General features: G+C 41.9%; 1 protein-coding gene across 1 annotated transcript in view; it reads right to left on the reverse strand.

The window, feature by feature from the left end:
- Positions 1-26916, reverse strand: part of NLK (nemo like kinase) — a 163697-nt gene that overhangs the window by 18086 nt on the left and 118695 nt on the right. Inside the window, exons 4-7 of the mRNA XM_040423510.1 lie at positions 26731-26837; positions 22006-22091; positions 19407-19616; positions 3544-3645 (exon numbers count right to left, since the gene is read on the reverse strand). Coding sequence (XP_040279444.1) covers positions 3544-3645; positions 19407-19616; positions 22006-22091; positions 26731-26837 — 505 coding nt within the window. The remainder of the gene's footprint in view (positions 1-3543; positions 3646-19406; positions 19617-22005; positions 22092-26730; positions 26838-26916) is intronic.

Raw genomic sequence — 26916 nt, forward strand, 5'->3', positions numbered from 1 at the left:
ACGTGCGACTTCACTAATAAATAATGTCGGCTCATCGAATCCCATACATTTTAATACTGTTGATGGATCTCGAACAGTATTATTCCGAAGTTTTGAACGCAGCGATTTTTAAGGGTGCATTCACAAGTCTGTATGTATCTTGCGGTCCACACACAAAAAAATAAATAAATATAAAAATCACATCCATGTGACATCCGTGTTGCATCAGGTTCTTTTTTTACGGACCCATTGTAACAATGCTTCTTCTTGTTGACAAAACAGGCAAGAATAGGAGAAGTTCTACCTTTTTTGCGGGACTACGGAACGGACATACGGATGAGCTGTCCGCAACGTTTTGAAAATAGTAGGTCCGCATCCAATCTGCAAACAAAAATGCGTATCGGATGCGGACCAGAAATACGCTAACGGATCCCTATGCCTACTCGACTGATCAGACATCTCTCTGCCCCGTCTGCTGTAATACCGTAGCACAGCCATAACATTCCAGTTCAACCTTTAAGTATAATAGGCTTTTTTTTTCTTCCACTGGCTCCAGTAATCTTCTAAAGTAACCGACCGTGCCTGCGCCCCTGAAAAACTAACTGCTTTATCGAATTTCTACTTTCTTGTGCCTACTGATTAAATTGTAGGCATTGCTCTGGTGGATGTGGCGTTTCCTGCTCTAATGGCTTCACTGAGCCTCTTCCTTCAGCATGGGCTTGTGCTGCAGCCCGGAGCTTTTCAGCGCTGACAGATGGGGACTGTGGCTTAAGGGTTAGTAATACTCAGATTTCCTTAGCCTGCAGGGAAATGGATTTCTCTATATTTTGCCACTGTAACTATGTTTTTGTTTGCAGAGTGACCCTGCTTGGCTTATGACGAAGCTTCTGGTTATATGGCGGGGATATTGTCGTTCGGGCAAGGTGCCAAACTGATGCCCTGCATTATTTGTCCTGTTGGGAGTATTAATGGAATCAGATGACATTAAATGAAAGTGACAGCGCGCTGCACTCTACAGTACGGCGCAACTGGGTCAGCTACAATAAACACATTACCATAATCACGCTCAGCCTTAAACATAGGATGGCGCTCTCAGAGAGGCCAGGTTTCCATTAAGGAGAGAACGCTGTTACCTATTCGCAAATTGCAGATGTCAATTTCTGGACCGGGAACAGAGGCTTCTCTATTGCAACAATGGATTTACTCCTTCGCGGCCAAAAACCCACTTGTGTCAAAACCATCTGGACCATTCCTCTGACCAGATCCGGGAAGTGAGAAATCACAGTCATTCTTCTGAACTCAAAAGCAGCAAATGTGGGAGTCGGGATGAAAAGTGCTTTGAAGTGGTTGAGTGAAAAGGCTTCTAAAAGCCTGAATGCTGGAGGAGCACCTACCAGAAGCCATTAGCTGGCTTATGCAAATAAACAGCACTGACCCAGCAATGAAATAATCTGATTTCTAACACTTCAACACACGGGAAAAGCTCAAAAAGGTAATTATATGGGACGTAAAAATAACTATATACCACGGACTTGATCCAATTTAGATATGTATAGAAGAAACCAAGGCAGCACACAGGTATCCGTGAAAACAAGGGTTTTTATTCCCCCATGTGAAGACGGGGGAATAAACACCCTTGTTTTCATCCTGCCTTGGTTATATATATGAAACGGCAGCATTCACAATCGCACATCCTAAAAAACCCTTAGAATGTAGGCAGTGAACAATGAAACACGAGAGTCATTAACCATCTCCATGTAATTATAAATCATGAGGATTGTGTAGAAAGAGGAGGAGTATGTAAGGCAGAGGAGTGATGTGGAGAAGGCCATGTGCTACATGAGACCACTGCTTGTGTCTAGCGCATCTGGCCTGCAGCGACTGTCATATCTGTGTCCAGCTTCCACTGATCTGATGACTTACATGTCCCTGAAGTGGCTGTGCCAAGGATTAAAGGGAGGAAAACTACAACTAATAGCCGCTGCACAAGTATTCAGCAGCTGCCCAGCCCGGCTGCCATATGCTCGCCTCTGATGCAATTTGTCGTGTGCATGGTCTATAATCAGGTTTGTTTAATCCTTGGGTTCACAGAGCTTTTTTTGTATTTGTTAGGGCCTTCTAACGTACAAAGGAGGAGAAATAATTGTGAAAAACAGTCAGTTTCTATACATCTATGGAAGTCCAGATACTAGTGTAGCAGCATATGAGCAATAATTTGAGGGGTGAGAGATCAAAGTTTTTAATTAGAAATTCATTTCATTTTTATATACCCGGCATACATTATAATCTCTCCCACAGATAGACTAGGCTTGAGGAATGATGGAGAAGATTTATGGTTGCAGTTACTTTCTTTTTTTGAGTAAACCCCTGATACTTTCTCCATTACCACAGACAGCTGGGTTTGTGGAGAATAAAAGGCTGCTGCTTTCAAGTCTTACCAAGTAGGGTGACTTATGTGGTGGCAAGTATTGGCAGTAGTGTCTCAGCTCAGGGAACCAGGGTGGACATACTGCCGGTGCAGGCGGTCATAGAACCTCTAAGACTGGCTGAGCTGTTCTGCAACGTGCTGATAGCTCAACTACCAGTCACCCGTGACTGGATAGTTAGGGGTACTAGACCAAAGATATTGGCAGTGATTGCCTAAACTGCCCTGTTTGTTGGCTAGTTGACTACCCTAGAACACCAGGAGATAAGCACTTAACTGGATCTCCTCCACTAGTGTCAAACCAGATTCTTCTCCAAAAGAAAGACACTTTGCAAAACCCCATAAACCAGCTAAGGATCTTCAATGAGAACCAGAACTGCCCCTAACCCCTGAACTGCATCCAGGGCATCTCATGTAGCCAACCAGCACCCTGCTCTGTACCGCCGGGGAACAAGAACCTCAAAACAACTGTCGTATCGATTGGTGTCCCTTTCTTTTGGAGGAGACTCTGGTTTGTGTCTAGAGAAACTGTTTCATTCCTTCTGGAGGGCATATGGTAACCAAGCAGAGATCTAAGGGTGCACTCAAACAACTGTTGACGGCCGTGCCCATTTTTCAGACCCGCAAAACACGGGAACTGGCCGTCTGCACACCGCATCGCAGTGCAGACCCGTTGACTTTAATGGACCCAGAAGCACTTCTGTGTCTGCATGTCATTTTTGGTTCAGATGGTAACATTAAAGACACATTCAGTAAAATGTGTGGGTATGTGAAGATACATCTGAATCATTGCAGGAGAAGCTGCAGGCATTTTACAGATATTGTGATGCCTGCAATAAACTGCTTCTTTGGGCAATAGGACAGAGGCAGAAAGGTTTTGATTAGGAAGCAAAGCCCTTCTGGTGCCAATCCGAGAAACCTGCTCAGTGGTATGACTGATAAATTCTGGCCATGATCTGCTCCTGAAATATTACCATTGCACATTTGACTGTGATGAAGCTGCAGCATTAAAATTTTGTCAGTGCCAAGTATTTTTATATTATTTTGCAATCTTTTTACCCCGATATTATCTCATGAATTATCTTAGAGAATATGAAAATACACCAATTCCTAAAACCTCTTAGTTCAAGCTGAGTTACCTGTTTATGAGGACCCCTGAGTATATGTGCCTTGGCGCCTTCACAAGCTGTCCTCATTGCTTCAAGTGATGGTGTTCCCAACAAATCTGTGATCAAGTCCAACTGCAGAATCAAGAAAAACACAGTGAGCTCAAGTACTTAGACCATTGCTAGGAAGGAGTTCGACGCCTGAAAAATATTGACGCTCAATAGATTTAAAATGACTTTAAAAAGGGGTTATCCCACTGAATTAAAAAAGTAAGCAATGTACAGCATGTTTTTAAATCTATATCAGTGCAAAATATGCTAATTTTCACCTTTCTAACTCCTTTACTCATTTCTCTGCAGCTCTTTTCTCTTTGAGTGCAGTAGCTCATCACATGATAATCGAGCACCTGCATCTCCCAGGAGAGCACTGCAGTTATCTCTTGTTAACTCCTTCTTACTAGTAAAATTAACAATTTAACACTATGGTATGCAATTTCCTTCCCCACTGTCTAGAGAGATATATAGCTGGAACAACCCCTTTAAAGGGATTTTCTGATCAAATCCTCAGGATAAACCAGGAATATTTGACCAGTGGGGATGCTGTTCTCCAGTAGCTCTGGTAGTGTAATATGAGCTGAAATTACACTGCTCCATCAATTGGGAAGTGGGCGAATTTAAGGGGTTCTCCGGGAATTAAGAAAATGAAAATACCTAAATATTACTTTAATGGCTCGTTTTGTCTGGGGAGCAATCATAAGGAAAAATAAAATAGCCGCTGTCCTATTAGTACACACATAACCTGTCCTAATCACATAGCAAGACACAGCCATATTTCCACTTCCTCTCTGTACTTCATGTGTCCTCATGAACTTCGTTTCTACAGAGATTCAGCTGAAGATCTTATTAGCTGTATTCAGGATTATAATCCCTGACAAGCAGAGAGAAGGCTGAGGCAGCTCTTTACCTCAGTGTTCTGAAGTAACTTGTCCCCCTGTGTGATTAGGACAGGTTTTGTGTGTAACAATAGGATGGCAGCCATTTTATTTCCCTTGATTATAACTAATGAAGGGTATTTGGGAATATATTTATAATAAATTAATATTTACGTATTTTCATTTTCTTAATTCCTGGAGAACCCCTTTAGTTACTGCAGCACTTCTCCCATTTTATTAATCCATTACACAATGGAAGGAGCTGTGTAGTTCTACAATACTTAAGAACAGCCGATTGGGACAGGTGCCGGACCCCTAACAATCAGATATTGATGACCTAACCGGAGGATAGGCCACAGTACAAAAAAATATTTTACAACCGTTTTAAAGGGTTTATCTCACTTCAGCAAGTGGCATTTATCATGTAGAGAAAGTTAATACAAGGCACTTACTAATGTATTGTGATTAGCCATATTTCTTCCTTTGGTGGCTTGATAAATTTTTCCATCACATTATACACTGCTCATTCCCATGGTTACAACTACATTGCAATCCATCAGCGGTGGTCGTGCTTACACACTGTAGGAAAAAACACTAGTCTATGTGAGCTCCCACAGTCCCGGTCACCAGAGAGGCTGGCACTTTTCCCTATAGTGTGCAATCACGGCCACTACTGATGGATGGATTGGGTGGTCGTAACCATGATGAATGCCACTTGCTGGAGACACCCTCTTTAATGGCTTCAAAGAATCCCTCAATTGATCTCAAAGCTCATGCACACGACCGTACGGACGTACGCAAAAAATACGGATGACGTCTGTGTGCATTCCGTATTTTGTGGAACGGAACAGCTGGCCCCTAATAGAACAGTACTACCAGTACTTGTACGTGTTCTATTGTTTTTGCAGAATGGACAAATGAAAACGGAATGCACATGGAGTAACTTCCTTTTTTTGCAGACCCATTGAAATTAATGGTTTCGCATACGGTCCGCAAAACAACCTGAACGGACGCGAAAAGAAAATACATTCGTGTGCATGAGCCCTAAGGGTGTATTAAGGTGGTGCAGTTACAACAGTTTTGTAGTAATTTTTGGCGTGTGCGCCAGTTTTACACTTGAAACATGTTAAATAAATATGCATCACCTGTAAAAGGCACACAAATACACTTCATGTGGTAACTATGTTGTGCCATTCCTCCATTATTCCTACTTCGAGGTATTCCAGTTTCATGATACTGATGGCTAGGGATGAGCAAATCGACTTCGGATACTTCATCTGAAGTTGATTCGCATAAAACTTTGTTTGAATACTGTAGGGAGCGAGCGCTCTGTACAGCATTAGAATGTATTGGCTCTGTTGAGCCGAAATTACTTCACAAAGTCTCGCGAGAATACTGTACAGAGCGCTCGCTCCGTACAGTATTCAAACAAAGTTTTGTGCGAATCGACTTTGGATGAAGCATTCAAAGTCGAATCGCTCATTCCTACTGATGACCTACAGTATCCTCAGGTGGGGGTCAGACTACTGGAAGCTCTGCTATTCTGCTGTTTCAAAGGGCCACAACTCCCATGTGAGCACTGCTTTCTATTCTGTGCTTATCTGCAAGCAGTCTACATTGTGGTGGTAGTGCAGGATAATTACAGCTTTTTGGCCCAAAATGACAGCACTCACAAGAGCACTGTGGCTCCTTCAAACAGCTGATCTGCGGGGTGCTGGGAGTTGGACCCCCCCACCCCCGATCTGATATTAAAGACTTATCCTGTCACCCGCTACATTGTTGGATTGCTTTGCCAATGCTGTCGTATAGTGTTTTTGTCATGGTGTACAAGTTATAAGGTTTGCTTTGGTTGTTTTACTGCAATTACAGAATCACTCCAGACATGACATATTGCAGTAAAGACTCCTCTTGCAGGATACCAATTATGATCAGCCCGTGAAACTGTCCAACGAAAAATGAAATATTTTCGTTCGTTCCTTTGATGAATCATCTCCAACTGATCTTTTCCTACCCTGAGAAATGCAGAGTTGTCGCTCGACTGTGAACGGACACTTGAAGGGAAATAGCACAAGGAGGTGGAGGATGATATTTTTTTGGCATGGGGAAGTATGTATCACAGAGATAACAGTCACTAGCTGCTAGAAAGCTGTGACAATGGGGAACTGTAATTAAGATCGTCATTTTGTACGCCGGTGTGAATCTATCCCCCGGTGGCATCAGATAGGACACAATTATTAAGAGGCTTATGTCTCTTAAAGGGGTTGTCCAGTTTCTGGTTACTGTGGATGCCTGTGTATGTAAAATCACACTATGCCACTTACTAATATAGCTTTTGTTAAAATTCTGCACCATTTTCTATATTTCATAAGGTATGCCCCCTTGTTGGCCAAGGTCCTTAAGGAGATCCTGTTTATTATTTGGCTGCTGATGGAGGGTCATGTGACCAGACCCATGTGACGTCTCCTCCATTCACATTCCCAACAGTGCAGGTGTAGTGTGTTTAGTGCAGGTGTATTAGAATGGAGGAGGCCGAGCGATGAGTCTGTTCACATGACTCTGCTTCAGCGGCCATTTTATGGACAGGACCTCTGTGCAGACAGCACATAAGATTTGCCCAACAAGGCTCCACGGCTTATTAAATATAGCATAAGGTACAGAATAGCAACAAAGGCTATAGTAATAAGTACTGTATAGCCCTCTTACATACATACTGAAGCCAACAGAAGCCAGAAAGCGGAGTACTCTTAATAACTGTAGCACAGTTCAGCCCGTCCATGCCCCAGAACAGAAATCCACGCATTTCAAGTATAAATTACACAGGTTTCTTTTAAAAAATTACAATAAATGTGTCAGGCTGGCCTTGTGCCATAGCCAGCCTGAGAACACCCACTTTTTGAAAATGTGGGGAGCAAATCCACAAAAAAAAAAAAAGTCACAAATTTTCTGGCGTAGAGAACGGATAAATGTGCCCCACTTTATATGCCTTACAAATTCTCCAACTATGTACACACCATGAAAGTAGTTGGGAGGGAGATCTAGGTGATGTTGCCGGTTAAGCCTTTATTTCTATACACCAGAAGCCTCTTTAACTTTAAAGAAATAGCAGCCTTTGCTGAGTGTAAGGGAAGGGTGCACCCAAGAGTCAAGGACATAAGGAAAAGGATTCGCTGTGGGAGTGGAAAGGCATCCAAAACTGCCTCTTTAAAACACAAAAGCTCCTCTATAAAAAGCTCTCAGGCAGCACGTTACTAGGTGGAAGGTGTGTGGGATGAGTCACAGTGCAGGCAGCACAGAGTTAAAGCGATCAATAGGCAAATATACCTGTCAGGGAAAGAAATGGGTATAATTCAACCTTTTATCAGTAGGGGTTTGTGCACCTGGTCCTCAGCGCTTGCCAAAGGATTGTTGTGAATGCTGCAGCTGAAGTAGGAATCGGAAACAAATTCTCCCCCGAGAACGGTAATTGCTAGAAAACTGCTTGGTGCATCGTTGCTTAGGAGAAAAAGGCACCTGGGCATCATGTTCTTTTGGAGGGCTAAAGAGAATTAATAACATTCGTGAAGTTGAATGGCATTACTACTGGTTAGGAAGCAGATGTCCCCTACTTCCAAGCTCTGAGACCAGATTGTCAAAACCACTGCAGCAGGTAGACAACAATGACACACAAAATCTCTAAGGGAAAACCTTTGACTCTTGGATCAAGACCAGCGACCACCAAACATAGCACTCACAGTATAAGAAAAGCCAACAAAATGTAACTTGGTCCAGAGGTTGGGTCCAAGAGCTGCTACATTTCCAAAGGAACCTTTCATTAAACACCCAAAAAACTAAACAAAAACATATAATATTCCCTGACTGCACCCATAACACCATAATAGATCTCATATGTTCATACTGTACTTTCACACAATTCCATTTAAATAAATAGGGAATGGTGTAAATAGCAAATTTCTAAATGACTTAAAGGGGTATTCCCATCTTAGACAATGAGGGCATATCGCTAGGATCCGCACCTACACTCACCTAAAGAATTATTAGGAACACCATACTAATACGGTGTTGGACCCCCTTTTGCCTTCAGAACTGCCTTAATTCTATGTGGCATTGATTCAACAAGGTGCTGATAGCATTCTTTAGAAATGTTGGCCCACATTGATAGGATAGCATCTTGCAGTTGATGGAGATTTGAGGGATGCACATCCAGGGCACGAAGCTCCCGTTCCACCACATCCCAAAGATGCTCTATTGGGTTGAGATCTGGTGACTGTGGGGGCCATTTTAGTACAGTGAACTCATTGTCATGTTCAAGAAACCAATTTGAAATGATTCGAGCTTTGTGACATGGTGCATTATCCTGCTGGAAGTAGCCATCAGAGGATGGATACATGTTCTCATTCTGTTTACGCCAAATTCGGACTCTACCATTTGAATGTCTCAACAGAAATCGAGACTCATCAGACCAGGCAACATTTTTCCAGTCTTCAACAGTCCAATTTTGGTGAGCTCATGCACATTGTAGCCTCTTTTTCCTATTTGTAGTGGAGATGAGTGGTACCCGGTGGGGTCTTCTGCTGTTGTAGCCCATCCGCCTCAAGGTTGTGCGTGTTGTGGCTTCACAAATGCTTTGCTGCATACCTCGGTTGTAACGAGTGGTTATTTCAGTCAACGTTGCTCTTCTATCAGCTTGAATCAGTCGGCCCATTCTCCTCTGACCTCTAGCATCCACAAGGCATTTTTGCCCTTAGGACTGCCGCATACTGAATGTTTTTCCCTTTTCACACCATTCTTTGTAAACCCTAGAAATAGTTGTGCGTGAAAATCCCAGTAACTGAGCAGATTGTGAAATACTCAGACCGGCCCATCTGGCACCAACAACCATGCCACGCTCAAAATTGCTTAAATCACCTCTCTTTCCCATTCTGACATTCAGTTTGGAGTTCAGGAGATTGTCTTGACCAGGACCACACCCCTAAATGCATTGAAGAAACTGCCATGTGATTGGTTGACTAGATAATTGCATTAATGAGAAATAGAACAGGTGTTCCTAATAATTCTTTAGGTGAGTGTATATCGAGAACGGAGCGGGGAGCGCTGTGGCTGGAGGACCCAAGATTTCCCGGGGTCCGTCCACCACCAAGCGCTAATCCCCGCCTCTCCCATAGAAGTGAATGGGAGCGTGCCGCGCATGCGCGGCCCATGCTCCCTTTCATTTCTATGGGGCAGACGGCAATAGCCGAGCCAGCGCTCGGCTATTTTCAGCGGCCCCATAGAAATGAATGGAGGATGACTGCGCATGCACAGTGCGCTCTCCAATTTCGGGGCTCGGTTCTCGATATAGGTGACCCGTATAAGACCCTGGGGGCATATCCTAGCGATATGCCCCCATTGTCTGAGATGAGAAAACCCCTTTCATTTAAAAAATGTCTGAAAAAAAGCCGTAAAGTCATGGCCACTAGGGGTCTCACTTCCACCTAATTTGCAGTCCCTAGTAACAGACACACAGAAGACGACAGAGGATGTGGGGGGTGTCTGAGCTAGCTGATATCCCAAGCCTGATCAAAGAACTGCTTCTGAAGATCACAAGAGATTCCTGCCTTTCTGTGTGGTCTTCCCCCTCCTCATCTGTTCTGTGAGCTCCACGGCTGAAAACAAACCGTGAAAAGAAAGGGAAGAGACATCAAAGCAGCACAGTGCTTGCAGATTCCACAGAAGGAAGACTGCTTCTGAGAGAAATGCATCTAGCTGTGCAGCTGAAGAGGTGAATAATTAGGCTGAAAAAAACATTAGGGAATCCCAAAAAGACCTGTTCCTTCACGGTTATGATTGTACAAAGAAGCACAGCCATTATGCAAACTTTTTGAAAATTCAGGTATACTTTAAGATACCTTTACATCTGCTGCTTTTCTTCTATTGCACTGCCTGTGAAAAGCTAGGTTCACACAGTTAAGATTAGCTGCCAGATGTACAACGATCATGAATGGGAATGTACAAAATACTTATTGAGACAATACAGTTTTCTACTGTGGTTTTGTGGTTCGGAGTTTGACTCGGCTGAGGAGAACATGGATATTTGTATGTTCTCCCCATGTTTGTGCTTGTGTACATAGTTATATAGTACAGCAGGAAAAATAAATAAATAAATAAATAAAAGAAGTCCTTAAAAGTTCAAGGAGGATGTTGATAAAGGGGTATGGGCAAGACTTTTGTTTGCCCCTACTGATCCAGAGAGGGAAAAAAAAAAAAACTAAGGCAAGAACTGTCTGAAAAGAAAAATTCAATTCCTGATCACTTGGGCACTCGGACTCGATCAGCTCCAAACTCCAAAACCATTGTAAGTTAATTGGAAAACTGGCACCTGTATGTTTTGCTTCCGAGATTGGGTTCAAAATCTAATTTCCCTATGGGGCCAGGCATGGATGTGGGAAAAATAAAATCTCCATGAAGTGCTGTGGATTATGTTCAAATGGTACAATATATGCAACAGGAGAAAAAAAAATCATAACCCCATTGACTTCAACAAATAAAAAGGGTGGTTAGAACGCAGGAAGTCTTAATGGCAAGCCAAAAGGACACCAGATCAACCAAACAAATGTGGAGAACACCTTGAAATTATGAGACCAAGCTCATCACTGGAGCCTGGCCTACAGAAAAAGGTCCGCTAGAAGTCACAATAAGAAAGGCAATCAACTCATCAGCAGTCATTCAAATGGTCTGAGGACGGATCGTTCCCAAGCTTCCTAATGATGAATTAATTCGCTAATGCTTTCCTCTCTGTCAAAAAATGTTTCTGAGGAGACTAATAAGTTACAGATCAAAAGTACTTGAGGAATTGTACAAATGCCGTCTGAAATCTTTGATCTCATTTCAAAGCTTCCTTTCCACATATCCAAACAACTGCATGAGGAATCACAGGCGGAACAAATACTTTGCTACTTTGATATGTTAGGTGAAGGACAGAACACACCGAATGGAACACTAATGAGCAGGTTTTGGAAATTAATTATTTTTTGATTTCTCAATTTTCCCGACACCCTTTATACTTGGCAGTCACACTGCAATAGTTATCTATTTTCTTTTCAATCCATGACAGGACAATTATGTTGTTGCCGTCTACCCAGCTTAGGTGTCAGGTGATCGTTATTTTGCATATAGTCGGAACGGTTTTGTATGTTTTCGGTTTTTTTTTAAGCTAGACTTATATTTCATTTTCTGTAGATAACAGTTCAACAATGTCCCTGTAACAAACAGATATGAAAAAGGAAATGGCTCATGTTCTAAACTTAGATACTTCAGAACAAATGGAAATAAACCTCTTTGAAATGGGGTTGTTTCTGTAGCATGTGCATGGCTTTTTTTTTGGACTGCTGAAAAGGCCAATTAAGTCATAGGCACCTATTTCATGGTAAGCGACATACCAAATAATGACAGACGTTGGATTTTACTGTAGTTTTCGGGTACTGTATTTCAAAAGTCATTTGTGCTGAACAACAGATCTGCATCCCATCGAAGGCAGACTGGGCCACATATCACAACAGACATCCGTTATTTTTGTCGGAATTGTCATTTTAACATACAGTTGTGTTAAAAATAATAGCAGTGTGTTTAAATAAAGTGAATAAAGCTCAAAATCTTTCTAATAGCTTTTATTTCCATACACAGAAATGCATTGGGTACACTACACATTCTATTCTAAATCAAAACAGAGAAAATATATCAAATTTGTGTTGTTCCTCAAAAAAAAAAAATTTGAAGAAAAGTATTTATTAGACTGTTAAAAAAAAATAGCAGCGTTTGTATTCTTCTTTATAAACTCAAACATTCACTATATAAACTGAGAAATGTTTGAAGATTTTGCTTTCCTTTGAATCACTGAACTAATATTTAGTTGTATAACCACTGTTTCTGAGAACTGCTGTACATCTGTGCTGCATGGAGTCAACCAACTTCTGGGACCTGTGAACAGGTATTCCAGCCCAGGATGATTGGACTACATTCCACAGTTAGAAACATAGAAACATAGAAACATAGAATGTGTCGGCAGATAAGAACCATTTGGCCCATCTAGTCTGCCCAATATACTGAATACTATGGATAGCCCCCGGCCCTATCTTATATGAAGGATGGCCTTATACCTATCCCATGCATGCTTAAACCCCTTCACTGTATTTGCAGCTACCACTTCTGCAGGAAGGCTATTCCATGCATCCACTACTCTCTCAGTAAAGTAATACTTCCTTATATTACTTTTAAACCTTTGCCCCTCTAATTTAAAACTGTGTCCTCTTGTGGTAGTTTTTCTTCTTTTAAATATGCTCTCCTCCTTTACCGAGTTGATTCCCTTTATGTATTTAAAAGTTTCTATCATATCCCCTCTGTCTCTTCTTTCTTCCAAGCTATACATATTAAGGTCCTTTAACCTTTCCTGGTAAGTTTTATCCTGCAATCCATGTACTAGTTTAGTAGCTCTTCTCTGAACTCTCTCTAGAGTATCTATATCCTTCTGGAGATATGGCCTCCAGTACTGCGCACAATACTCCAAGTGAGGTCTCACCAGTGTTCTGTACAGCGGCATAAGCACTTCACTCTTTCTACTGCTTATACCTCTCCCTATACATCCAAGCATTCTGCTGGCATTTCGTGCTGCTCTATTACATTGTCTTCCCACCTTTAAGTCTTCTGAAATAATTACTCCTAAATCCCTTTCCTCAGATACTGAGGTCAGGACTGTGTCAAATATTCTATATTCTGCCCTTGGGTTTTTACGCCCCAGGTGCATTATCTTGCACTTATCCACATTAAATTTCAGTTTCCAGAGTTCTGACCATTCTTCTAGTTTTCCTAAATCCTTTTCCATTTGGCGTTTCCCTCCAGGAACATCAACCCTGTTACATATCTTTGTGTCATCAGCAAAAAGACAAACCTTACCAGCGAGGCCTTTTGCAATATCACTTATGAAGATATTAAACAAAATCGGTCCCAGTACAGATCCCTGTGGAACCCCACTGGTAACATGACCTTGTTTTGAATGTTCTCCATTGACTACCACCCTCTGTTGTCTGTCACTCAGCCACTGCCTAATCCACTCAACAATATGGGAGTCCATGCTCAATGACTGCAGTTTATTGATAAGTCTTCTATGTGGGACAGTGTCAAAAGCCTTACTAAAATCTAGATATGCGATCCAGTTCTTCTCTATTTCTTGGTTTTGCCTCAGAAACTGCATTTTTTATGTCACCGCACAAGTTTTCTATTGGATTAGGAAAGGGGGATTGGGCTGACCACTCCATAACGTCAATCTTGTTGGTCTGAAACCAAGAAGTTGCACATTTACTGGTGTGTTAGGGGTTGTTGTCTTGTTGGAACACCCATTTCAAGGGTATTTCCTCTTCAGCATAAGACAGCATGACCTCTTCAAGTATTCTGATGTATTCAAACTGATCCATGATCCCTGGTATGCGATAAATAGGCCCAACACCGTAGTATGAGAAACATCCCCATATCATGACAGTGTACTGTGGCTTGAATTCAGTGTTTGGGGTCATCTGACAAACTGTCTCCGGCCACTAGACCCGAAAAGAACAATCTTACTTTCATCAGTTCACAAAATGTTGCGCCATTTCAATGTGCTCTTTGGCAAATTGTAACCTCTTCAGCACGTCTTTTTTTTTTTTTTTTCAACAGTGGGACTTTGCGGGGGCTTCTTGCCGATAGCTTGGCTTCACATAGGCGTCTTCTAATTCTAACAGTACTCACAGGTAACTTTAGACCTTCTTTCCTGGAGCTGATTGTTAGCCGAGTCCTTGCCTTGCTATTCTTCTATCAATTCAAATGGTAGTTTCACTTTCTTCCACGTCTTTCAGGTTTTGGTTGCCATTTTAAAGCATTTGCGATCATTTTAGCTGAGCAGCCTATCATTTTCTGCACTTCTTTAAAAGGTTTTCCCCTCTCCAATCAACTTTTTAATTAAGGTACGCTGTTCTTCCGAACAATGTCTGGAACGACCCATTTTCCACAGAATTTCAGAGAGAAATGCACTGTAACCAGCATGTACAACATTTGCTGCCTTCCTTCCTTAAATAAGGGCAATAATTGCCACCTGTTTTTCAAAGAATGAATGACATCACTAATTGGACTCCACACTGCTATTATATTGAACATGCCCCTTTCAATTAGTGATTCATTTACACAGAATTGGGTCTGTTGGATTTATATTACTCTACTACACCTGCTAGTAAATTATTTGCCATGTAAAATATCATTTCTACCAAAAACTGTGATTGATCAGGTTAGTGATGTTTGACTGCTATTATTTTGAACACAACTGTATGTTGTCCAAGATGACAGCCTGCACAGACTGACCAAGGACTGCAAGTCATTCAGAAACCAGCCATCTGAAATCCCAAATGTATGAGTGGACAATCCCAATGGCAAAAAAGTTGGGACGTTGTATAAAATGTAAATAAAATCAAAATGAAATGAGCTAGTTGGGACAGGGACAGCAAAAGGCTGGAAAAGTAAGTGGTACTAATAAAAAACAAAACAAATGGAAGAGCAATTTGCTATAATGTCACATGACTGGGTATAACAAGAGCATGTTAGAGGTGCAGAGTATTTCAGAAGCAAAGATGGTCGGAGGTTCGCCAAGCTATGAAAAACTGCATCTACAAACTGTGGAAGAAGTTCACAAAAATGTTCCTCAATATAAAATTGTGAAGACTTTGAATATCCCACCATAATATCGAAAGATTCAAAGAATCTTGAGAAATATGTGTGCGCAAGGAACAAGGCAGACAGTCAATACTAGATGCTCATGATCTACAGGTCCTCAGACGGCCCTGCATTGAGAGAACAGGCTTGATTCTGTACTGGAAATCACTACATGGACTCAGGAACACTTCCAGAAATCAGTTCTCTGTGCAATCCACAAATGCAAATAATTAAAGCTGCATCATGCAAAGAAGAAGACATAGGTCAACAACATCCAGAAACGTTGCAGTCTTCTCTTGGCCAAAGCTCATTCAAAATGGACTGAGGCAAAATATAAATCTGTTCTGTGGTCCAGTGAATAAAAATGTTAAGCTTTTTTTTGGAAACCATGAATGCCATGTTTTGCGGGGGCTTCAGTTTTGTCCCCATTCATTGTCAATGGGGACAAAACTGAACTGAACAAAATGGAATGCTCCAAAATGCATTCCGTCCCATTTGGTTGCGTCCCCATCGTGGACAGAATAACGCTGCAAGCAATGGGGACGGATCCGCTTTCTCTGACACAATAGGTCTTTCACCAATAGAAAACATTTGGCACATCACGAAACAAAAAATCCAGCAAAATAGACCCAGGACTGTTGAGCAGATCGAATCCTACATCAGACAAGAATGGGACAACACTCCTCTCCGAAAACTCCAGAAATTGGTCTCCTCATTTCCCAGATGTTTCCAGACTGTTAACCCCCTTCAGCAAAAGCCAGTCTGGAGCAAATGCCAAAGCCCCATTTTTTAAATCTGATGTGTCACTTTACATGGTAATAACTTTGGAATGCTTTTACTTATCCAAGCCATTCTGAGATCATTTTCGCGTGACACATTGTACTTCGAGATAGTGGTAAACTTAAGTCGATATGTTTCACTTTTATTTAAAAAAAATAATAATAATTTACAGAAAAACTTGCAATTTTCTAACTTTGAATTTCTCTGCTTTTAAGACAAATAGTGATTCCTCGCAAAACAATATTTAACATTCACCATATGTCTACTTTATGTTAGCATCATTTTGTAAATGTAATTTAATTTTTTTAGTATGTTTGGAAGCAAATTTTGAAAGAAAAGTTTCAAAACCGTCTTTTAAAGTGTAACAGTCATTTTTCTTTTTATTTGCTAGTTTATTAGAGCTAGGCATGTATACCCGAGTTAGTCTGTCAAAGATGGTCAAAAGATCTGTAATTACCTTATAATAACAGCTTCCATTAATGTCTCCTGTCCCTTTCCACTGCTCCCTTAAAAGACCGATGCTATGGCTCATCTGTCTCCAGCTAGGAAGATGGAGGGGCGGTCCTTCACACTGCATGCCTGCATTAGGCTTTAGAGTGAGGAGGCGTGTCTCAGTAATCCAAAATGATTGGCTGGCAGGAAGCTGCTGGCTACAGCAAGTGTGTATGGGAAGTGAGAGAAAGCAGTTTTGGCCTCAGAACTGGCAGAGAAGCCATCTTGAGCAGGTCCTCATATTGTAAATGTTTAAACAGCCGTAACTATGGGAAAAACTCAAGGAAAACAGTGGTATGTGAAGAAACTAAAGACTGCTTTATGCATAATGCTGCTGCAGCAGTAACATATGCTAAAATTGATTTTTAATGAAAACATGACGGTTACACTTTTAGGACCAATTCAGCTATGAAGTGACTAAGCGGCTTACATAATAGAAACCACCCATAAATGACCCCATTTTAGAAACCACACCCCTCAATTTATTCAAAAATGATTTTACAAACTGATTTTCCATTTTAATTCATTTTTCCTGTAACAAAGGAAAGGATCACAATATTGTTTTTGGAGGGCAGATTTTGCTGGAATGGTTTTTGGGTGCCATATCACATTTGAAGAGACCCTGCAGTAACTCTAGAAAGGAAACCCCATACAGTGAACTCATTTTGGAAACTACACCCCCTCAAGGAATTGATTGAGGGGTGAAGTGAATGCTTTGAACCAACAAGTGTTTCCACTTGGCTGTGAAAATGAAAATTTTAATCAATGAGCGGATATAGGAAAAAACAAATTTTTTTCTTAGAAATTTTTATTTAAAAATGAAACCGGAAGAATTGGAGCAACTGCGTCCTAACTGGTTAGTCTCAGTGTCTCTGCTTTCCGAAACAGCAGAGACTCCAGGGCTGTGACACTTTAGGCCTCTTTCACACAGGAGAGTTTTCCTGCACGGGTGCAATGCGTGAGGTGAACGCATTGCACCCGCACTGAATCTGGACCCATTCACTTCAATGGGCTGTGCAGATGAACGGTGATTTTCCGGCATCACTTGTGCGTTGCGTAAAAATCGCAGTATGTTCTATAGTCTGCGTTTTTCACGCAACGCAGGCCCCAGAAATGAATAGGGCTGCGTGAAAATCACAAGCATCCGCATGCGATTTTCTCGCATGGTTGCTAGGAGATGATAGGGATGAGCAACCCCAGACCCCATTAAAGTCTATTCACTGTATTATATTCCCTTATAACATTGTTATAAGGGAAAATAGGATTCTTAATACAGAATGCTTAGTAAAATGTGCCTTGAGGGGTTAAAAAAAATAATAAATTAACTCACGTCATCCTCTTGATTGTGCAGCCGGCATAGTCTTCTTTTTTCTTCTTTCAGGACCTGCAAAAGGACCTTTGATGATGTAATCACGTTCACCACGTGGTGAGCGCGGTGAGGTCAGCACAGGTCCTTCTGAATTAAGATAGAAGATCCTTCTATCTTCATTCAGCAGGACCTGCGCTGACATCACCACGCGGTGAGCGCGATTACGTCAAAGGTCCTTTTGCAGGTCCTGAAAGAAGAAGAAAGAAGACCATGCCGGCTGCGCGATCAAGTGGATGAGGTGAGTTATGTTTTTATTATTTTTTAACCCTTAATTGACATAACACTTGCATTCTGTATTAAGGAATGCTATTATTTTCCATTATACCGATGTTATAATGGAAAATAATAAAATCTACAGAACACCAAACCCGAACTTCAGTGAAGAAGTTTGGGTCTGGGTACAACATTCCTTTTTTTCTCACGCGCTTGCAAAACACATTGCACTTGTGCGGAAAAAACTGAACATCAGAACGCAACCGCAGACAAAACTGACTGCAATTGCGTGCCTACTCGCGGGGGTTTCCCGCAATGCATCCGGCCCTCACCCGCGATGCCCATGTGAAGGGAGCCTTATAGTGTCACAGACCTGGTTAACAGTTCGGGTGTAACTGTCCGTCCTAAAGCGGTATATTAAATGTAATCTGGACGTACAGTTACATCCATCTGCAGCATTGGATAAAAAAAAATAAAAAAAAAGAGGGGATGCTACACAACGCCCTGTCCTAACTTTAAGAACTTGCTGCCATCAATTTCTAAATCAGTTCATTTTCCGATGTGTTATGATCTATTGTCTCTATTGTGTTCACCTATTTTATTTTCAACAGCGCCCCAAGTTTTATGGAATTGAGGTTGCAATAATAAAATAAGATATATCATGTCAAAAATGTGATTACAAATGTACTTTCTTTATTAAAGCTAATCCTTATTAAACCTTTATATGCCCTTTTCTCCTATTTCTTTTTTTCTAACACCACAGCTTAAAAAAAGACAATTCTTAATAAAAATAAATAAATTATGCAAATCCTCAGGACAAGTCTTTAATATTAGATCGGTGGCATTGCAACTCCTGGCATCTGACGATCAACTGACTGCAGAGGTCGTGGTGCTGTAATGAGCGCTGCAGCCTCTTCATTGTATATCAAGCAGAGCATCATCCATTGCATAGTGGCTGCACATGGTATTGCAGCTTAATCCTATTCACTTCAATGGGACTGAGCTGCAGATAGGCAAAGTGACAAGTAGGCATGATGTCACAGGCCAGGATAAGAAGGAAACGGCCACTTCCAACAGCTGATCAGCAGATATGTCAGGAGTTAGACGCCCACCAATCAGATATGAATGACCTATCCTGAGGATAGGTCATCAGTATTTGAGCCCTGGACAACCCCTTTACAATCCACATTTTGCACAGACCTGTACAGCAGTGAATAAGTGGCACATGCCTATTCATTGCTGCACAAAGTTCGTTTCTTATCCTATACATTTATATAGCAAAATTGGAACTGGGCTCCTTGCACATGTATGATGGGCCTTATTTGACGACAAAAAATGACCATATACAGAGTGGATATTCTCTATAATACAGTGGTTACACAGATTGCAATAATCAAAGTTACCTGCTGAATTGGACTTTGAGCCTGAAATAAAATTCTTCGCCCAAGCAGCTCTGCAAAGATGCAACCTACAGACCAGATGTCTATAGCATTAGTGTAATGACGACTCCCCATTAGGATTTCAGGAGCCCGGTAATACTGAGTGACAACTTCCTGAGTCATGTGTCGAGATTCATCAAGTTCTTCTACCCTTGCCAATCCAAAATCACAAATCTAATGAGGGAGAAACATAGATTACTTTAGAAAATAATCATATTTATTTTGCAAAATAAGGCACTCTGGGCAAAAGAATCTTTGCCTGCAGTATCGGGTGCGCCCAACATTTATATGAGCTGCAGGGCTGAGAAGAGCATTTTGGCACAAGCTTTAGTTGCAAAGTAAGACAACGAATGGGTGGCATAAGGAATAGGTGGCATAAGGTCGGGCTAGACAATCATCCACTGTGATAAAGTTGGCACATTTTTAGAAGGTGTCAAGTTTACTCTGTCTATTAGATAGGATTAGTAAATCTGCTCCTGTGTTATTCCGCGTGCTTTTCAACTGCACACAGAGCACTAATACATCCAGATCATGCCACAATGTCCACGTGTAGGGGTAAGATTTAAAGGGGAGGGAGAAGAAGTCTGCAACTGCCAGAAAAATTAGTGTCGTTAACTACCAAAAATAATTTACCTTGAAAAAATAGCCCAATAAAACAGTATTTGCCAGAAATTCACATTTTGGTAGTGCGTGTTATATCATTCGTTTATTGAGTGTCCTGTGATGCATATCCAATTAACTTTATTTCAAATTCATTTTTCTGATGAAAGAAAGGCAGTTTTGGCCAATGTGGTCATGGTGTCTGGGTTAGGCGAGGTTCACATCACCGTTTCGTTTTACGTTCTTCTGATCCGTCAGAAGAACAGAAAACGGGAAAAGGGGGGGGGGGAAAGGCGGAAATCGCTCAGACGGAAGCAAAATTAGCATAAACGGATGCTCAAAGCAAAAGATTTGTTTTAGTTTTTTCTGTTCTTCTGACGGATGAGAAAAACAGAAAACGAAACGCTAATGTGAACCTACCCTTACTAGCCCTAGTTTCACATTACAGCAGGATTGCTGCAGTGGAAGACACCATACCCCAAGTCCTGGGTTAATGCGGGCGTAAAAATGGTTGTCAAGGCTTAGAAAAACATGAACAACTCCAGCACAAAGAAATAACCCCTAAAATGATAATTTTAATGGTATACCTTAAATGGATCCCAATTGGGTCCACTATATATGACATCAAAAATATATAGAGAAATTAATGTAACCGATATTCACATCCAGCATGGATTAATAACCTGGGGTACGGGAATGATTGTCCCTATATCTACCCCTATCCTGACCCCTCAGCCCAGGAAGGACTCCTGATGGTGGAGGCTCCCTGTCCACGTACCTAGACTACTACCCCTTATAAGTCCCTATAGGGGTGCAACAGGGATAGTTCTAGATTACCCCAGGTATGAGGTGAGGATACTAAATTGTCGAAAATATATAGATCAGCTGGATGGAGTAAGAAAGCAAGAAAAACAAAAACATATAGTACAGACATATACAAAACATATGATTGGTCAGGGTTGACTTTATAGTCATACACCTTAGCTACCTCGACGCGTTTCCCCCTAGACTATGCTATGGGATCATCAGGAGGTGTAATAAAACTGTTAGTCTATACAAAATAAATGCAACTAGATAAATACTGACATAAAGCCAGGTCACATGAAAAAGTGCTACAAGATAAGTGCCGGCATAAAGCCAGGTCGCACAGGCAAAATAGGATAGTCGCCCTACATTTAATAGAGAAAAACATGGCTGCTTTATTCCAAAAACAACTCATGCCTGTCAATGGGTTGTGTCTGCTATTGCAGCTCAGATCCATTCAAGAGCACACCCAGCCCGTGGACAGGTGGACAGCGCTGTTTTTGGAAGAAAGCAGCCATTGTTTTCTAGTCCTGGAGAACCCCTTTAACTGGTGGATCCATACATTGTAATAGTATATCGGTGTGTGGGAACTTGCTTTTGGCGGTGGTATACTATTACAACAGCAAAGAAAAACTTGATCCGTTGTTGAGTGTCGCTGCAGGATGATGTAGATTGTAAGCTCTTGCAGGCAGGGTCCTCTCCCCCAGTCTGTTAATATTTTCTTGTTTATTATATTTTTATATTATGTATGTGTAACCCCTTCATGGAATTAATAGCGCTTTGAAATAAATAATAATAATGCTTTCTATAGCATCAGCCAGAATGGGGGATACTGTGCTATAAAAGCAGTATAGCGATCTCGCTGCACTAGTGATGCAAGACTCATCCTATCCGCCTAGATGCTCACTTCTCCTGCCCTGACAACACTTGGTAAATGGACGTGAACATACCCATTACTTTCCAGGACGGCAGGATACATACTAATCATACTGTTACCGGCTGAGAAAAAGTTGCAAGAAATATCCTATATACCTTAATGATACTATCACCCAACCGTGTATTTTACATAATCCTGTGCTCCGGAGAAGATCACACTCTTCACCCATGTACTACAAGTCAGTTAATTACATTTGCATTAGAAAAATCGGAGGAAAATTACCTTGAGCACGCAGTTGCTGTTCACAAGTAGATTCCCTGGTTTAATGTCTCGATGTAAAATGCCGGCTGAATGTAAATACTTCAGACCTAACGGCGAGAGAGGGAAGGAAAGAAGAACAAGTGCTGAGGTCTTGGCATTTCCACTTATAAAGGGACAGTCCTAAAAATGCTGTCTACACACACGTGAATAACGCATGTAATAATCTTCATTATGAATGAAGGCATATAAGGCCTGCACTATTAATGTCTAGGCTATGTTCACATGTGACTGATTTGCTGTTGGATTTTTGCGTGGCACATCCGCAGCGTTGTACAGTACCAAAGTGGATGAGATACTAACAGTGTACAAAATGCATGCGGATCGGAAGTCTACACCATGTCAATTTATGCTGCGGATCTCCCCAGCGAATTTCACCCTTTGGAATTAGAGGATGAAGTCCGAAGCCTTTTCTGCGGCAACAATCGCTGCGGACTTTTCTGCTGCACTTCCCGGCCTGTGTGAATATTTGCCTGTTCCAGTGTAGGACAGACCCTGTACGGCCCGCAGAGCGTCCACACTGCACCTCTAGGAGGCTCTGTATTCTCGCCTAGAACAGCTGTTTCTGGGAGAGAGTACGTCCGTAATTTGTAGCATTGCAGTCACGATCTGAGGCAACGTTTAGCAGAATGCAAATGGCGCTTAATTTTAAGACGAAATGTAGATAATTGACCTCTTCTATACCAAGTCGTGCTATAAGGAGACACTGTAGCTGCTGCTGTGACTTAATTCTAGGTGAGCATTCTTTGCCATGTTAAAATAAAGCTTACCCTACCACATCACGTCTTCCTAACCCCCATTTAATTGCTATTCTTCCCCAGTAACAGGTAATTATATAGAAGCTTTTATGCCGGCAGGTTGTTCCAGATCACTCCCACATTCTCCCCCGTGGCAGAGATTCAGTTTCAATCCTCAAACGCTCACTAGGTTTATGACCTCATCTGGCCCCAAGACTGAGATGTCCGAGATGTGGCGACATTGACAATGCCCATTATTCCACGCTGTCCACTTTCCATATGTTGGCCATAAATGTGATACTGCTTGCCAAATTTGGCAGCACATTCAAAGCAATCAGACACATTCACTTGGTATTATCACACCAAAAACTGTACAATGTAATTTTATATGGTTCATTTTTGACCTTCTGGGCTATCAGAGCTGCAGGGAATCACTGTGTGAATACTGTAGGCAGCGTCCCTACTATAATGTAACAGGGACCTGGCATCGACAATGTGCAGGTGTACACAGCGTGGAAGTGCAATGTCCCTGCACGCTCAGCACACCGGGCCCTTGAAATGCATTTCCAATGGGGTTGGAGACCTACCAGCACTTTATACAGAAATTTATATTAAGGTTTGCGAACAGTGTATGTAATGCATCTATAGCATTTGCGCGCACAGACGACCATCTGCTGCCAGCAAACCTTGATTTTGAAGCAGCATGTAATTGGCGGCACTATTACACAGGTAGATCAACGCTAACGAATGCTCGTTAGAGATGATCTGGTTGACCATCGGTCAGTGTAAAGCTACTTTCACACTCACGTTTTGTGCAGATCCGTCATGGACGGATCAGTTCAGAAAATACAACCGCCCGCATCCTTTCAGAACAGATCCGTTTGTATTATCTTTAACATAGCCAAGACGGATCCGTTTGTATCATCTGTAACATAGCCAAGACGGATCCGTCTTGAACACCATTGAAAGTCAATGGAGGACGGATCCGTTTTCTATTGTGCCAGATTGTGTCATAGAAACCGGATCTGTCCCCATTGACTTACATTGTGTGTCAGAACGGATCCGTTTGGCTCAGTTTCGTCAGACGGACACCGCAAGCAGCGTTTTGGTGTCCGCCTCCAAAGCGGAATGGAGAGTGAACTGATGCAAACTGAGCGGATCCTTTTCCATTCAGAATGCATTAGAATGCAAACTGATCCGCTTTGGACCGCTTGTGAGAGCCCTGAATGGATTTTACAAACGGAAAGCCAAAATGCGAGTGTGAAAGTAGCCTAATACAGCCTTTACCCTACCTGTCCAGTTGACATGGTCATTTACACTATCATGATGCTATCTTTTTCTATCTTCTTCCTATGTACCATGAACAGCACTGAGACGTTGAAATTTCCTTCAGGATCAATTAAGATGTATGTTATCTTATGTTAACACAGGCCGAGATCGCAGGCAATGACTGGAGCTGAATGATCGCTACTTGGATGGTTTTTCCCCGTACAGTTTCCTGGTTTGTCAGCTGCACATGACGGCTTACACAGGACGACGTGAAGCTGGGGAACAAGGATTTTAAGTGCTGCATAAAAGATGCAATCACCAGCGAGCTAGCATTTCCTTGTTTGTCGGCACATTTACACAGGGCAGTTATTGAGAACTACCTGATAACTGAGCCCATGTGAAAGGGCCGTAAAGATAAGGATCAGTTCACATCACAGTTTAGCTTTCCATTCTTTTGATCCGTCAGAAGAACAGAAAAAAAACAAAAAAAAACCGGATCAGTTATCTTGCGCATCAGTTATGATCAGTTTGTGCCATTTTTGATGGGAGGAAAAGGCCTGCATCCAGGACTTTTTTCCCAATCTAAAAAAAATGGATCTCAGACGGAAAGGCTCAAATGGACGCCAAATGTGCATAACAGAAGAAACAGGATTCGTTTTTTTTACAGGAACCTGTTCATTTTCAGAAGAACGGAAAATGAAATGGTGAAACCAGCCTGACACAAACCGATCATAACGGATGCTAAAAAAAAAAAAAAAAAAAAAAAGACGGATCAGTTATTTTTTGTGCAAACTGATCATAATTGATGCTTAAAATAACGGATCTCTTTTTTTTTTTTTATGGGGGGGGGGGGGGGGGGGGGGAAGCGGGGCGGGTTATGTTCTTCTGACAGGTCCGAACAGAAAGCTAAATTGGTGATGTGAACTCACCCTGTCCTTTCAGTTCATTTTTAATACAGTGTAATGACAGGGAAGTGAAACACTTTTGTAATATACTTTATTAGGGATGAATGTTTCTTAGTTTCAGATAATAGGGTGTGAAGAGTCTCTGTACCAACTGATCATTACTAAAGAGCTCGTCTTCAGCATTACTTACATGTAACATACAGAGACGTCCAGCCTGCCTCCCTATATGTGCCCTACCTCTGCGGTGCCCCTGCCTCTGTATGTAACACCCAGTTGTCTTCAGCGCTCGGCAGAACACTGAAGACAGGCTCTCTCTATTAACAGAGACTCTTTACACCCTGTTTTCTAGTAGAAAGAAACATTTTTCCCTAAGGGCTCATGCAGACAAACGTATTTTCTTTTTATGTCCGTTCCATTTTTGCAGAACTATTTCAACGGGTCCACAAAAAATAAAACAACAAAAAACGGTAGTTACTCTGTGTGAATTCCGCTTCCGTATGTCCGTTCCGCAAAAGAAAAGAACATGTCCTATTATTGTCAGCATTCTGGACAACGATAAGGGGCCAGCTGTTCTGTTCCGCAAAATATCAAATGCACGTCAACCGTATTTTTTTGCAGATCCGTTTTTTGTGGACCGCAAAATACATATGGCCGTGTGCATGAGCCCATATAAAGTATATTACAATGCGTATCACTGTCCCTATACTATATTAAATATAAACCAAACAGTTACACTCTAAAGGTACATGTTTCCCACCAAAATCAACATGCCAACTATGTGAGGCACAAACATGATGGGTCACCCGGGCAGAGAAACTCTTTGTAGCAGCTCTTCACTCTAAGAGGGGTACTGAGAATGCATTTTTATTACCTCCATATATTATAGCATGTAGAAAAACTATGCAGTTATGTCTCAGGCAGATATGTAAATGATTACAGGTGTGGTCTGATCAGATACCGATCTTGCTACAAGTGGACATAAAAGTGCTCCCCCACTGCCTTAGGCCTCATGCACATGGCCGTTTTGCGGCCGTTCCGTGAATTAGGGACTGCAATTTGCAGTCCCCAGTGCACGGGCAACGTCCGTGCGGCGGCCGGGACAGATCGAGACCCATTCAACTTGAACATGTTCCATTTTTTTGCGGTGCGGAGGCACAGACAAAAACACCACGAAAGCACTCTGTAGTGCTTCCGTACCGCAGCTCCGGATTGCGGACCCATTCAAGTGAATAAGTCTGTATCCGTGATGCGGGGAGCACATGGCCGGTGCCAGCATATTGCGGACCCACTGTTTGCGGGCCGCGATACTGCCACAGCCGCGCAACGGCCGTGTGCATGAGGCCTTATAAGAAGGCTCTCAGAGGCTACTTTTGGATAGTGTACCCTTTGGCGAGAGATCGCCGACGGCTAGACATGCCTCTACCATGCATTTAAAGACATTTTGAACAGTTGACAGAGGGGGAGCATCACTGGACAGAGAGAAGCGGGATGGTTGTTTTGACATAGTGTACACCATCTAGACCGATCTGACCTAGCTGTTACAAGGTGTTAGGATCACAAGGCTTTTTAAATGGATGCCTTTGTATGGAATAGCGCAATCTACTTTTGGCCTTTTCTAGTTTATGGAACCCTATGAACATGTCTATTGTGTAGGTCAAGAGCTTTTCTGGCATACAAACTAAAATTACATCACAACCCTGATGTGAACATAGCCAAAGTCTGTACCCAGTTATTTCGGTTACGGAGTAACGCACAACATATCAAGTGAATAAACTTACCTCTTAAAATCTGATACAAAAAAACCTTGACATGATCCGAGCTGAGCGGCTGAGGAGAGACGATGATCTTATGGAGGTCACTCTGCATTAACTCGGTGACAACATATCTGAGCAATCAGTTAAGGTGAACACAGGGCACTGGAGTAAACAGGACTAGTTACTCTGAAGGTAGAGAGATTTAACAAG

Source organism: Bufo bufo, chromosome 3 (assembly GCF_905171765.1).
Source record: "Bufo bufo chromosome 3, aBufBuf1.1, whole genome shotgun sequence".
Classification (NCBI taxonomy): domain Eukaryota; kingdom Metazoa; phylum Chordata; class Amphibia; order Anura; family Bufonidae; genus Bufo; species Bufo bufo.